Source organism: Oncorhynchus tshawytscha, linkage group LG12, assembly GCF_018296145.1.
Source record: "Oncorhynchus tshawytscha isolate Ot180627B linkage group LG12, Otsh_v2.0, whole genome shotgun sequence".
Lineage (NCBI taxonomy): Eukaryota > Metazoa > Chordata > Actinopteri > Salmoniformes > Salmonidae > Oncorhynchus > Oncorhynchus tshawytscha.
In genome coordinates, this window is record NC_056440.1 from 6024794 (window position 1) to 6038153 (window position 13360).

The 13360-nt window shown below is 46.1% G+C and overlaps 1 protein-coding gene across 4 annotated transcripts in view; it reads right to left on the reverse strand.

The window, feature by feature from the left end:
* The window catches only part of LOC112241775 (ras-GEF domain-containing family member 1B-A), a 73622-nt gene that overhangs the window by 35868 nt on the left and 24394 nt on the right, over window positions 1–13360 (reverse strand). For all 4 annotated transcript variants that reach the window (XM_042331237.1, XM_042331236.1, XM_042331235.1 and 1 more), the window contains exons 2-4: window positions 8740–8943; window positions 8101–8223; window positions 7228–7365 (exon numbers count right to left, since the gene is read on the reverse strand). In XM_042331237.1, coding sequence (XP_042187171.1) covers window positions 7228–7365; window positions 8101–8223; window positions 8740–8937 — 459 coding nt within the window. In that variant the 5' untranslated portion in view covers window positions 8938–8943. The remainder of the gene's footprint in view (window positions 1–7227; window positions 7366–8100; window positions 8224–8739; window positions 8944–13360) is intronic.

Here is a 13360-nt window from a genome sequence, read left to right on the forward strand (position 1 = left end):
GGACACCATCTACAGGTTTCGCCCCGCCTCAAGCTAGCTAGTAGGGAGGGTTCCGGTAGGAGGGAGCGAAGGACACCATCTACTGGCGTCGCCCGCCTCAAGCTAGCTAGTAGGGAGGGTTCCGGTAGGAGGGAGCGAAGGACACCATCTACTGGCGTCACTCCGCCTCAAGCTAGCTAGTAGGGAGGGTTCCGGTAGGAGGGAGCGAAGGACACCGTCTACCGATGTCGCCCCGCCTCAAGCTAGCTAGTAGGGAGGGTTCCGGTAGGAGGGAGCGAAGGACACCGTCTACCGACGTCGCCCGCCTCAAGCTAGCTAGTAGGGAGAGTTCCGGTAGGAGGGAGCGAAGGACACCGTCTACCGACATCGCCCCGCCTCAAGCTAGCTAGTAGGGAGGGTTCCGGTAGGAGGTAGCGAAGGACACCCTCTACCGACGTCGCCCCGCCTCAAACTAGCTAGTAGGGAGAGTTCCGGTAGGAGGGAGCGAAGGACACCGTCTACCGACGTCGCCCCACCTCAAGCTAGCTAGTAGGGAGGGTTCCGGTAGGAGGGAGCGAAGGACACCGTCTACCGACGTCGCCCCACCTCAAGCTAGCTAGTAGGGAGGGTTCCGGTAGGAGGGAGCGAAGGACACCGTCTACCGACGTCGCCCCGCCTCAAGCTAGCTAGTAGGGAGGGTTCCGGTAGGAGGGAGCGGAGGACACCGTCTACCGAGGTCACCCCGCCTCAGACTGATAATACTTTTATTTCCCCTTTGACCCACATTCACAGCATGAAGATGTTGGGGGGGGGCATTCATGCAGGAACCAATGGGACGCTCAGGGGGGCTTTGCGGACTGCAATCACACACACCATCTTAACCAGGCACAGTAACTTGTTTACATCCCCATGCTCCTGCCTCCCTGTATATCTGATCACATCTACAGTTACCGTTTTTTTTTATCATGTTGAACATGTGCTCTTTACCACAGAATATTAGAATGAGGTGAATTCCAATGGGGGTTTTGGACCAAGTTACACTTCTCAAAAGGCACTGAATTAGTGGAACGACCCACATGCGTAGTAGACCATAGTGTTTTTAATACTCCTTTCTATGTGCGTGGCTGACTGGGTGGTGTGTATCACCAATGTGTACCCTGATAGAGCCCAAACAGACAGTAGGCCAGGTCACTACTTCATCAGGGGATTGGATAGAGCCCAAACAGACAGTAGGCCAGGTCGCTACTTCATCAGGGGATTGGATGGAGCCCAAACAGACAGTAGGCCAGGTCTTTACTTCAGTAGGGGATTGGATGGAGCCCAAACAGACAGTAGGCCAGGTCACTACTTCATCAGGGGATTGGATAGAGCCCAAACAGGCAGTAGGCCAGGTCACTACTTCATCAGGGGATTGGATGGAGCCCAAACAGACAGTAGGCCAGGTCACTACTTCATCAGTGGATTGGATAGAGCCCAAACAGACAGTAGGCCAGGTCACCACTTCAGTGTATTGGAGAGAGGTTATCCAAGGATTCATAGGGATAGAGGAGGAGGTTGGGAAGAATTTAGGTGTGTGTCATCAGAGACATTATTGATTTTCAAATTAAAGCCTGATCAATACTCGTGCTGTACTATTGACGGATCGTGCTCAGAGTACCAGGAGCGGGCAGCGCTGTGTTTCTGGGTTACAGATGTCACGGAGCAGATGGATGCGTCCTCCATCACTGTCTGGTCCTAACCAGCTCCCTGTCGTTAATTTACCACCCTCACCTCTGTCTGTCTGTCTGTCTGTCTGTCTGTCTGTCTGTCTCTCACTGTCTGTCTGTCTGTCGTGTCTCTCTCACTGTCTGTCTCTCACTGTCTGTCTGTCTGTCTGTCTGACACGCACAAACACACACACGCACACACACGCACACACACACACACACACACACACACACGCACACACACGCACGCACACACACGCACGCACGCGCACGCACGCACGCGCAGAATCCCAAGTCATGAGAAACCACTGAAATGATCAGCAGTAAGTGGGTTTTAAGTGTTCCCACGAACAAACAAAAATATAAACACAACATGCAACAATTTCAAAGATTTTACTGAGTTACAGTTCATTTAAGGAAATCAGTCAATTGACATAAATTAATTAGACCCTAATCTATTTCACATGACTGGGCAGGGGCACAGCCATGGGTGAGTCTGGGAGGGCATAGGCCCACCCACTGAGGAGCCAGGCCCAGCCGATCAGAATGAGTTTTTCAACACACGGGCTTTATTACAGACAGAAATACTCCTCAGCACCCCCTCAGACGATACCGCAGGTGAAGAAGCAGGATCTGGAGGTCCTGAGCTGGCATGGTTAGACGTGGTCTGCGGTTGTGAGGCGAGTTGGACGTACTGCCAAATTCTCTAAAACAATGTTGGAGGCGGTTTATGGTAAAGAAATGAACATTAAATTCTCTGGCAACAGATCTGGTGGACATTCCTACAGTCAGCATGCCAATTAAACGCTCCCTCAAAACTTGAGACATCTGTGGTATTGTGTGGTGTGACAACACTGCACATTTTAGAGGTATTTTATTGTCCCCAGCACAAGGTGCACTTGTGTAATGATCATGCTGTTTATTCAGCTTCTTGATATGCCACAACGGTCAGGTGGATGAATTATCTTGACAAAGGAGAAATGGTCACTAACAGGGATGTAGGTACCGTGTGGCTCAGTTGGTAGAGCACGGAGCGTGTAGTGCCAAGGTTGTGGGTTCGATTCCCATGGGGGACCAATACAAAGAAAATGTATGCACTCTACTGTAAGTTGAGCATTGACTAAAATGAAAAAGTTGAAATGTAAACAAATTTGGGCACAACATTTTCAGGGATCTTTTATCTCAGCTCATGGGACAAACACACAACATGTTGAGTTCATATTTGAATTCAGTATAGATTACTAGCTGGGCTAGGATTTGCAGGGCTAGGTTTAGCGGGGCTAGGATTTGCGGGGCTAGGTTTAGCGGGGCTAGGATTTGCGGGCTAGGTTTAGCGGGGCTAGGTTTTGCAGGGCTAGGTTTTGCAGGGCTAGGTTTAGCAGGGCTAGGTTTAGCAGGGCTAGAGACATCAGCTAGAGCTAGCTGCCCACTCTCTTGGTGCTTACACATCCATGACTATATAAAACGGCAGCAGCCGTGGTACAGTTATAAACAGCAGCCGTGGTACAGTTATAAACAGCAGCCGTGGTACAGTTATAAACAGCAGCCGTGGTACAGTTATAAACAGCAGCCGTGGTACAGTTATAAACAGCAGCCGTGGTACTGTTATAAACAGCAGCCGTGGTACTGTTATAAACAACAGCCGTGGTACAGTTATAAACAACAGCCGTGGTACAGTTATAAACAACAGCCGTGGTACAGTTATAAACAACAGCCGTGGTACAGTTATAAACAACAGCAGTGGTACTGTTATAAACAACAGCCGTGGTACAGTTATAAACAGCAGCCGTGGTACAGTTATAAACAACAGCAGTGGTACTGTTATAAACAGCAGCCGTGGTACAGTTATAAACAACAGCCGTGGTACAGTTATAAACAACAGCCGTGGTACAGTTATAAACAACAGCAGTGGTACTGTTATAAACAACAGCCGTGGTACAGTTATAAACAGCAGCCGTGGTACAGTTATAAACAGCAGCCGTGGTACAGTTATAAACAGCAGCCGTGGTACAGTTATAAACAGCAGCCGTGGTACAGTTATAAACAGCAGCAGTGGTACAGTTATAAACAACAGCAGTGGTACAGTTATAAACAACAGCCGTGGTACAGTTATAAACAACAGCCGTGGTACAGTTATAAACAACAGCCGTGGTACAGTTATAAACAACAGCCGTGGTACAGTTATAAACAGCAGCCGTGGTACAGTTATAAACAGCAGCCGTGGTACTGTTATAAACAACAGCCGTGGTACAGTTATAAACAACAGCCGTGGTACAGTTATAAACAGCAACCGTGGTACAGTTATAAACAGCAGCCGTGGTACTGTTATAAACAGCAGCCGTGGTACTGTTATAAACAACAGCCGTGGTACAGTTATAAACAACAGCAGTGGTACTGAGGTGCAGGTTCTGGTTCCAGTTCTACATCCGTCTAAATGGACAAGATAACAGAAGAGAAGTCATAGGAAGTAATCCTTCTATAAAACCATCATTGAAAACATCCTGTGGAGGAAACCAAGGCTGTGTATCCCAAATGGCACCCTACTCCCTATGGGCACTGGTCAAAAGTAGTGCACTATAAAATGGGTGTGATTTGGGACGCAAGCCAAGCAAACCAGTAGTAAGCCTGTGACATTCAAGTCAGCAGTAGTGGAACAATTCAACTGCAGCCTAAGGAAGAGCAGAGCAGCAGAGTTGAATTGACAAAAAGTTGCCTGCCGGGCCTGTGGAACAATAGCTCTTTTCTTTTGATTCGGCCAGGCAAAAATATATATATAATGCTTCGTGGCACGACCAACCTCCCACCCCCATCACCAGTACCCTACCCCATCACACGACCCTACTCCATCACACGACCCTACTCCATCACCAGTACCCTACTCCATCACCAGTACCCTACTCCATCACCAGTACCCTACTCCATCACCAGTACCCTACTCCATCACCAGTACCCTACTCCATCACCAGTACCCTACTCCATCACCAGTACCCTACTCCATCACACTACCCTACTCCATCACACTACCCTACTCCATCACACTACCTTACTCCATCACCAGTACCCTACTCCATCACCAGTACCCTACTCCATCACCAGTACCCTACTCCATCACACTACCCTACTCCATCACACTACCCTACTCCATCACCAGTACCCTACTCCATCACACTACCCTACTCCATCACACTACCCTACACCATCACACTACCCTACTCCATCACCAGTACCCTACTCCATTACCAGTACCCTACTCCATCACACTACCCTACTCCATCACACTACCCTACTCCATCACACTACCCTACTCCATCACACTAACCACCCCACCCCATCACCACGACCCTACTCCATCACACTACCCTACTCCATCACACTACCCTACCCCATCACACTACCCTACACCATCACACTAACCACCCCACCCCATCACCACTACCCTACCCCATCACACTACCCTACACCATCACACTAACCACCCTACCCCATCACACTAACCACCCTACCCCATCACACTACCCTACTCCATCACACTAACCCCACTACCCCATCACACTACCCTACACCATCACACTACCCTACTCCATCACACTAACCCCCCACCCCATCACCACTACCCTACTCCATCTCACTACCCCACCCCATCACCACTACCCTACTCCATCACACTACCCTACTCATCACACTACCCTACCCCATCACACTAACCCCACTACCCCATCACACTACCCTACACCATCACACTACCCTACACCATCACACTACCCTACTCCATCACACTAACCCCCCACCCCATCACCACTACCCTACTCCATCACACTAACCCCCCACCCCATCACCACTACCCTACACCATCACACTACCCTACACCATCACACTACCCTACTCCATCACACTAACCCCCCACCCCATCACCACTACCCTACTCCATCACACTATCCCCCCACCCCATTACACTACCATACTCCATCACACTAACCCCCCCCATCACACTATCCCCCACCCCATACACTCCCCCATCACACTACCCCATCCCACACTACCCTACTCCATCACACTACCCTACTCCATCACACTACCCTACTCCATCACACTAACCCCCACCCCATCACACTACCTTACTCCATCACACTACCTTACTCCATCACACTAACCCCCATCCCATCACACCCAGCCCATCACACTATCCCCCACCCCATCACACTACCCTACTCCATCACACCCAGCCCATCACACTAACCCCCCATCACATCACACCCAGCCAAACACACCACCCCCCCACCTCATCACACTACTCCATCACACTACCCCACCCACACTATCACACTACCCCACCCACACCATCACACTACCCCACCCACACCATCACACCACCCTACTATATCACACTACCCCACCTACTCCATCACACTACCCTACTCCATCACACTACCCCACCCACCCCATCACACTAAACCACCCTACCCACCCCATCAGACTAACCCCCCACATCCTGAAAGCTCTAGCACTAGTCTGGCTCCAACAGGCTAATCCAAGGTAAATATAACCAACTATGCTAATTAGCTCGGCTAATCCAAGGTAAATATAACCAACTATGCTAATTAGCTAGGCTAATCCAAGGTAAATATAACCAACTATGCTAATTAGCTAGGCTAATCCAAGGTAAATATAACCAACTATACTAATTAGCTAGGCTAATCCAAGGTAAATATAACCAACTATGTTAATTAGCTAGGCTAATCCAAGGTAAATATAACCAACTATGCTAATTAGCTAGGCTAATCCAAGGTAAGTACAACCAACTATGCTAATTAGCTAGGCTAATCCAAGGTAAATACAACCAACTAGGCTAATTAGCTAGGCTAATCCAAGGTAAATACAACCAACTAGGCTAATTAGCTAGGCTAATCCAAGGTAAATATAACCAACTATGCTAATTAGCTAGGCTAATCCAAGGTAAGTACAACCAACTATGCTAATTAGCTAGGCTAATCCAAGGTAAATACAACCAACTAGGCTAATTAGCTAGGCTAATCCAAGGTAAATACAACCAACTAGGCTAATTAGCTAGGCTAATCCAAGGTAAATATATCCATATGTTGAAGAACATTTTCTTAACATGATTTTCCTGTGTTTAATATATATTTCCACACTATGAGGTTGGAATAATACTGTGGAATTGTGAAAATTATGATAAATTAGTTAATAGACCAATAAGAATTCCAAACCTCTTTGCCAATAACAGCTAGTTTTCCGTTTTCACCTCCCCACTCAGACCACCCACAGACAGTCCTAGTAACACTCTTGCTTGAGAAATTGCAGTTTGGTAAGAAACTATTCTTGTTTCTTTTTGAGCATTTTCATTGAAAACCATCACGGTAAAATACTTATCTTTTCCCCCTGACCAGGTTGGCGGCGTTGGAGGACTGACTAACTTGTATTTGTTAGATGTGCACTCTATTCCCTGTGTCTATTGTTCTCCTGGCCTCACAGTGAATTTCCATTCGGGGGACAATACCGTTTAAAAAAAATAATGTGACTGTACCTCATCTCCTGAGGCCATGCGTTGGGTTAACTCCTTCAGGCTCCTCATCATCCTCTCGTCTCTGAAGTCGTAGGGGAACGTCTCTGTCCACTCCTGGAGCAGCTGGAGGATCCTGGGAGCCAACTTCCTGATCCTAATCTGAAAGATACACATACAAAATATACTCATGGTCATTTAAGTAACACCCAAGTCTGTAAATTAATATATATATATATATATATATATATATATATATATATATATATATATATATATACATACATTAATCGGAGAGCAAAACTCTCAACATCTATCTGCTAAATCAACTGATGTACGGTTGCAGGTTATGAAGTATATTAAGGTTAAGAAGTATATTCATTAAGAAGTATAATAGCATAAAGGAGTATAGCTAACTTAGTACTATATAGGTAATAAAAAATAGCTAGTATAGTATAATTGAATCTAGCTAATAGAGCATAGCTGATAGAGTATAGTATAATACAATATAGCTAATATTGTATAATACAATATAGCTAATATAAAATAGCTACTATAGTAGAATAGAATCTACCTAAAAGAGTATAGTCAAAAATCATCTAGCTAATTTAGCATAATATAATCAAGCTAATTGAGTATATTATAATCGGATTAAGCTAATATAATATAATATAATCAAGCTAAGAGTATAGTGTAATAGAATATAGCTAATAGAGTATAGCATAATATAGCTAATAGAGTATAGTACGACATAACTAATATAGTATAGTATAATATAGCTAATAAAGTACAGTATAGTATAATATAGCTAATAGGGTATAGCATAATATAGCTAATAAAGTATAGTATAGTATAATATAGCTAATAGTGTATAGTATAATTTAGGTATAGTGTTACCTTGTCTGCCTGAGGGTCACTCAGTCTCTGCTGCTCCACACACAGGTGACACACCTTGGACATGAGCTCGTAGGGGTGGATAAATAGACGAGAGGAGAGCAGGAAGGTGAAAGAGTACGTCATCTGTGGAGAGAAGAGAAAAAGGGAGGGAGGTAGAGAGCGGCGGAGCAGAGGAATTAAGAGAGGTGTCAATAACTTTAAGGGAATACAGAGTGGTTTTTCTCCTTTTGTGGACACTGGTTAAAGACAAGAGAAAGAGAGATGGTTAGACAGACAGACAGACAGACAGACAGACAGACAGACAGACAGACAGACAGACCCGACAGACCCGACAGACAGACAGAGAGTGAGAGAGACACAGACAGACAGACAGACAGACAGACAGACAGACAGACAGACAGACAGACAGACAGACAGACAGACAGTGAGAGAGACACAGACAGACAGACAGACAGACAGACAGACAGACAGACGACAGACAGACAGACAGACAAACGACAGACACACGACAGACAGACAGACAGACAGACAGACAGACAGACAGAGACACGACAGACACGACAGACAGACCCGACAAACAGACAGACAGACAGTGAGAGAGACACAGACAGACAGACAGACAGAGACAGTGTTACTCACGTCAGGGTAGTAGTCCATACTAGGGACCAGGTGGTGTATGAGGGCCTCCAGTGAGCCCGACACAAGGGCGTTGTCACGGTAACACAGTCCTGCGTTACCGTATCCCTCCTCCTTGGTCTGGTTCGGACTCTGGTACAGGTTCTTATTATTGTAACCCCTGGAGACCAGCATGCCGGTCAGCAGTGGCGTCTGAGGCATGTTGTCCTGGGAGGAGGAAGAAGAAGAGGAAGGTTTTAGAAACACATACACACCAATGGAGAGGTTGGAGGACAGGGTCACCCATTGGTGTGACAGGGTCAGGTGACCCATTGTCAGTGATGTATTGATGAAAGTGAAAACAGAAGAGAGAGACTCTTCAGAACAATAGTCTTGTGATTAATTCTGATATGACCTAAAAAAAAAAAAATGTAGCCTGGAAAAAATGAAAACAACACAGGGCGATATTATATTTGGGGCGGCAGGGTATCCTAGTGGTTGGAGTGTAGAGGTGGCAGGGTATCCTAGTGGTTAGAGTGTAGAGGTGGCAGGGTATCCTAGTGGTTAGAGTGTAGAGGTGGCAGGGTATCCTAGTGGTTAGAGTGTAGAGGCGGCAGGGTATCCTAGTGGTTAGAGTGTAGAGGCGGCAGGGTATCCTAGTGGTTAGAGTGTAGAGGTGGCAGGGTATCCTAGTGGTTAGAGTGTAGAGGCGGCAGGGTATCCTAGTGGTTAGAGTGTAGAGGCGGCAGGGTAGCCTAGTGGTTAGAGTGTAGAGGCGGCAGGGTAGCCTAGTGGTTAGAGTGTAGAGGTGGCAGGGTATCCTAGTGGTTAGAGTGTAGAGGTGGCAGGGTATCCTAGTGGTTAGAGTGTAGAGGTGGCAGGGTATCCTAGTGGTTAGAGTGTAGAGGTGGCAGGTAGCCTAGTGGTTAGAGTGTAGAGGCGGCAGGGTAGCCTAGTGGTTAGAGTGTAGAGGTGGCAGGGTATCCTAGTGGTTAGAGTGTAGAGGTGGCAGGGTATCCTAGTGGTTAGAGTGTAGAGGTGGCAGGTAGCCTAGTGGTTAGAGTGTAGAGGCGGCAGGGTATCCTAGTGGTTAGAGTGTAGAGGTCGCAGGTAGCCTAGTGGTTAGAGTGTAGAGGTGGCAGGGTAGCCTAGTGGTTAGAGTGTAGAGGTGGCAGGGTATCCTAGTGGTTAGAGTGTAGAGGTGGCAGGGTAGCCTAGTGGTTAGAGTGTAGAGGCGGCAGGGTAGCCTAGTGGTTAGAGTGTAGAGGTGGCAGGGTAGCCTAGTGGTTAGAGTGTAGAGGCGGCAGGGTATCCTAGTGGTTAGAGTGTAGAGGCGGCAGGGTAGCCTAGTGGTTAGAGTGTAGAGGTGGCAGGGTAGCCTAGTGGTTAGAGTGTAGAGGTGGCAGGGTAGCCTAGTGGTTAGAGTGTAGAGGTGGCAGGGTAGCCTAGTGGTTAGAGTGTAGAGGTGGCAGGGTATCCTAGTGGTTAGAGTGTAGAGGTGGCAGGGTATCCTAGTGGTTAGAGTGTAGAGGTGGCAGGGTAGCCTAGTGGTTAGAGTGTAGAGGTGGCAGGGTATCCTAGTGGTTAGAGTGTAGAGGTGGCAGGGTATCCTAGTGGTTAGAGTGTAGAGGTGGCAGGTATCCTAGTGGTTAGAGTGTAGAGGTGGCAGGGTAGCCTAGTGGTTAGAGTGTAGAGGTGGCAGGGTATCCTAGTGGTTAGAGTGTAGAGGTGGCAGGGTATCCTAGTGGTTAGAGTGTAGAGGTGGCAGGTAGCCTAGTGGTTAGAGTGTAGAGGCGGCAGGGTATCCTAGTGGTTAGAGTGTAGAGGTGGCAGGGTAGCCTAGTGGTTAGAGTGTAGAGGTGGCAGGGTATCCTAGTGGTTAGAGTGTAGAGGTGGCAGGGTATCCTAGTGGTTAGAGTGTAGAGGTGGCAGGTAGCCTAGTGGTTAGAGTGTAGAGGCGGCAGGGTATCCTAGTGGTTAGAGTGTAGAGGTGGCAGGGTATCCTAGTGGTTAGAGTGTGGAGGTGGCAGGGTATCCTAGTGGTTAGAGTGTAGAGGTGGCAGGGTATCCTAGTGGTTAGAGTGTAGAGGTGGCAGGGTATCCTAGTGGTTAGAGTGTAGAGGTGGCAGGGTATCTGCCCTTCCTCTCTGGGATTCTAAGCTGAGTCCCAATCACCTGGCTGCAGTGATATGCCAACACACACCTTCTCTGTACCAGGGACTCCATCACAAATGCCAGCCAAGCAGACTGGGGAGGCAGGGTAGCCTAGTGGTTAGAGCGTTGGACTAGTAACGGAAAGTTCATAATCCCTGAGCTGACAAGGTACAAATCTGTCGTTCTGCCCCTGAACAGGCAGTTAACCCACTGATCCTAGGCCGTCATTGTAAATAAGAATTTGTTCTTAACTGACTTGCCTAGTTAAATAAAGGTTAAAAAAAAATATTCTCCATCTCAATTAGACAGAACTGTGAGGTTTGTTTACTTAAAAGAAACAGTCGAATGAGTGCATCACATGGACTACGCACTGTGATTACAATATGGGAAATTCCACGTGACGGAATTGCGCTGAGACTCAGTTTTATTCCACTTAGTCTATGTACAAGGACTACTTTTAACAATTTACACTGTAAAATGTAATAAAAACATTGACTGAAAGAACTGTGCAGATAAAATGTTTGTTAACATTCGGTTATTGAGCTACTGTAAGTGAGGATGGTTACAGGCCATGGAAAGAGGGGGCTCATGGGTAGGATGCAGGGAGAAATGACATTAATTAGAGAGAAATTCAATTTCAATTTACGGGCTTTATTGGCATGGGAAACAACTTTTTTTTCATTTATTTCACCTTTATTTAACCAGGTAGGCCAGTTGAGAACACCTTTATTTAACCAGGTAGGCCAGTTGAGAACACCTTTATTTAACCAGGTAGGCCAGTTGAGAACACCTTTATTTAACCAGGTAGGCCAGTTGAGAACACCTTTATTTAACCAGGTAGGCCAGTTGAGAACACCTTTATTTAACCAGGTAGGCCAGTTGAGAACACCTTTATTTAACCAGGTAGGCCAGTTGAGAACACCTTTATTTAACCAGGTAGGCCAGTTGAGAACACCTTTATTTAACCAGGTAGGCCAGTTGAGAACACCTTTATTTAACCAGGTAGGCCAGTTGAGAACACATTTATTTAACCAGGTAGGCCAGTTGAGAACAAGTTGTTTATTTACAACTGTGACCTGGCCAAGATAAAGCAAAACAACACAGAGTTACACATGGAATAAACAAACGTACAGTCAATAACACAATAGAACAATATTTCTACAGTGTGTGCACTGTAGACATGCTTCTACACCTGCATTGCTTGCTGTTTGGGGTTTTAGGCTGGGTTTCTGTACAGCACTTTGAGATATCAGCTGATGTACGAAGGGCTATATAAATACATTTGATTTGATTTGAGTAAGGAGGTAGACAATAAATAGGCCAATAGTGGCGAAGTAATTACAATTTAGCAATTTACACTGAAGTGATACAGTGGAGCAAAAAAGTATTTAGTCAGCCACCAATTGTGCAAGTTCTCCCACTTAAAAATATGAGAGAGGCCTGTAATTTTCATCATAGGTACACTTCAACTATGACAGACAAAATGAGAAAAAGAAATCCAGAAAATCACATTGTAGGATTTTTAATGAATTTATTTGCAAATTATGGTGGGAAATAAGTATTTATATGGGGCTTTGGTGACAAAACGGATGGCTCTGTGATAGACTGCATCCAATTAGTTAAGTAAAGTGTTGGAGGCTATTTTATAAATGACATTGCCGAAGTCAAGGATCAGTAGGATGGTCAGTTTTACAAGGGTAAGTTTGGCAGCATGAGTGAAGGAAGCTTTGTTGCGAAATAGGAAGCCAATTTAAGATTTAACTTTGGGCTGGAGATGCTTAATGTGAGTCGAAGGAGAGTTTACAGTCTAACCAGACACCTAGGTATTTATAGTTGTCCTAAGTCAGAACCGTCCAGAGTAGTGATGCTAGTCGGGCGGGCAGGTGCGGGCAGCGATCGGTTGAAGAGCATGCATTTAGTTTTACTTGCATTTAAAAGCAGTTGGAGGCCACGGAAGGAGTGTTGTATGGCGTTGAAGCTCGTCTGGAGGTTTGTTTGTTAACACAGTGTCCAAAGAAGGGCCAGAAGTATACAGAATGGTGTCGTCTGCGTCGAGGTGGATCAGAGAATCACCAGCAGCAAGAGTGACATCATTGATATATATAGAGAAAAGGAGTTGGCCCGAGAATTGAACCCTGTGGCACCCCCATTGAGACTGCCAGAGGTCCGGACAACAGGCCCTCCGATTTGACACACTGAATTCTATCTGAGAAGTAGTTATTGAACCAGTTTACATTGCCAAAGTATGTGAAATAGATAATAAACTAAAGTGAAATAAACAAAATAAAATTAACAGTAGACATTACACTCACAAAATTTCCAAATGTCATATTATGTCTATAATCAGTGTTGTAATGACGTGAAAATGGTTAAAGTACAAAGGGGAAAATAAATATATATAAATATGGGTTGTATTTACAGAGGTGTTTGTTCTTCACTGGTTGACCTTTTCTTGTGGCAACAGGTCACAAATCTTGCTGCTGTGATGTCA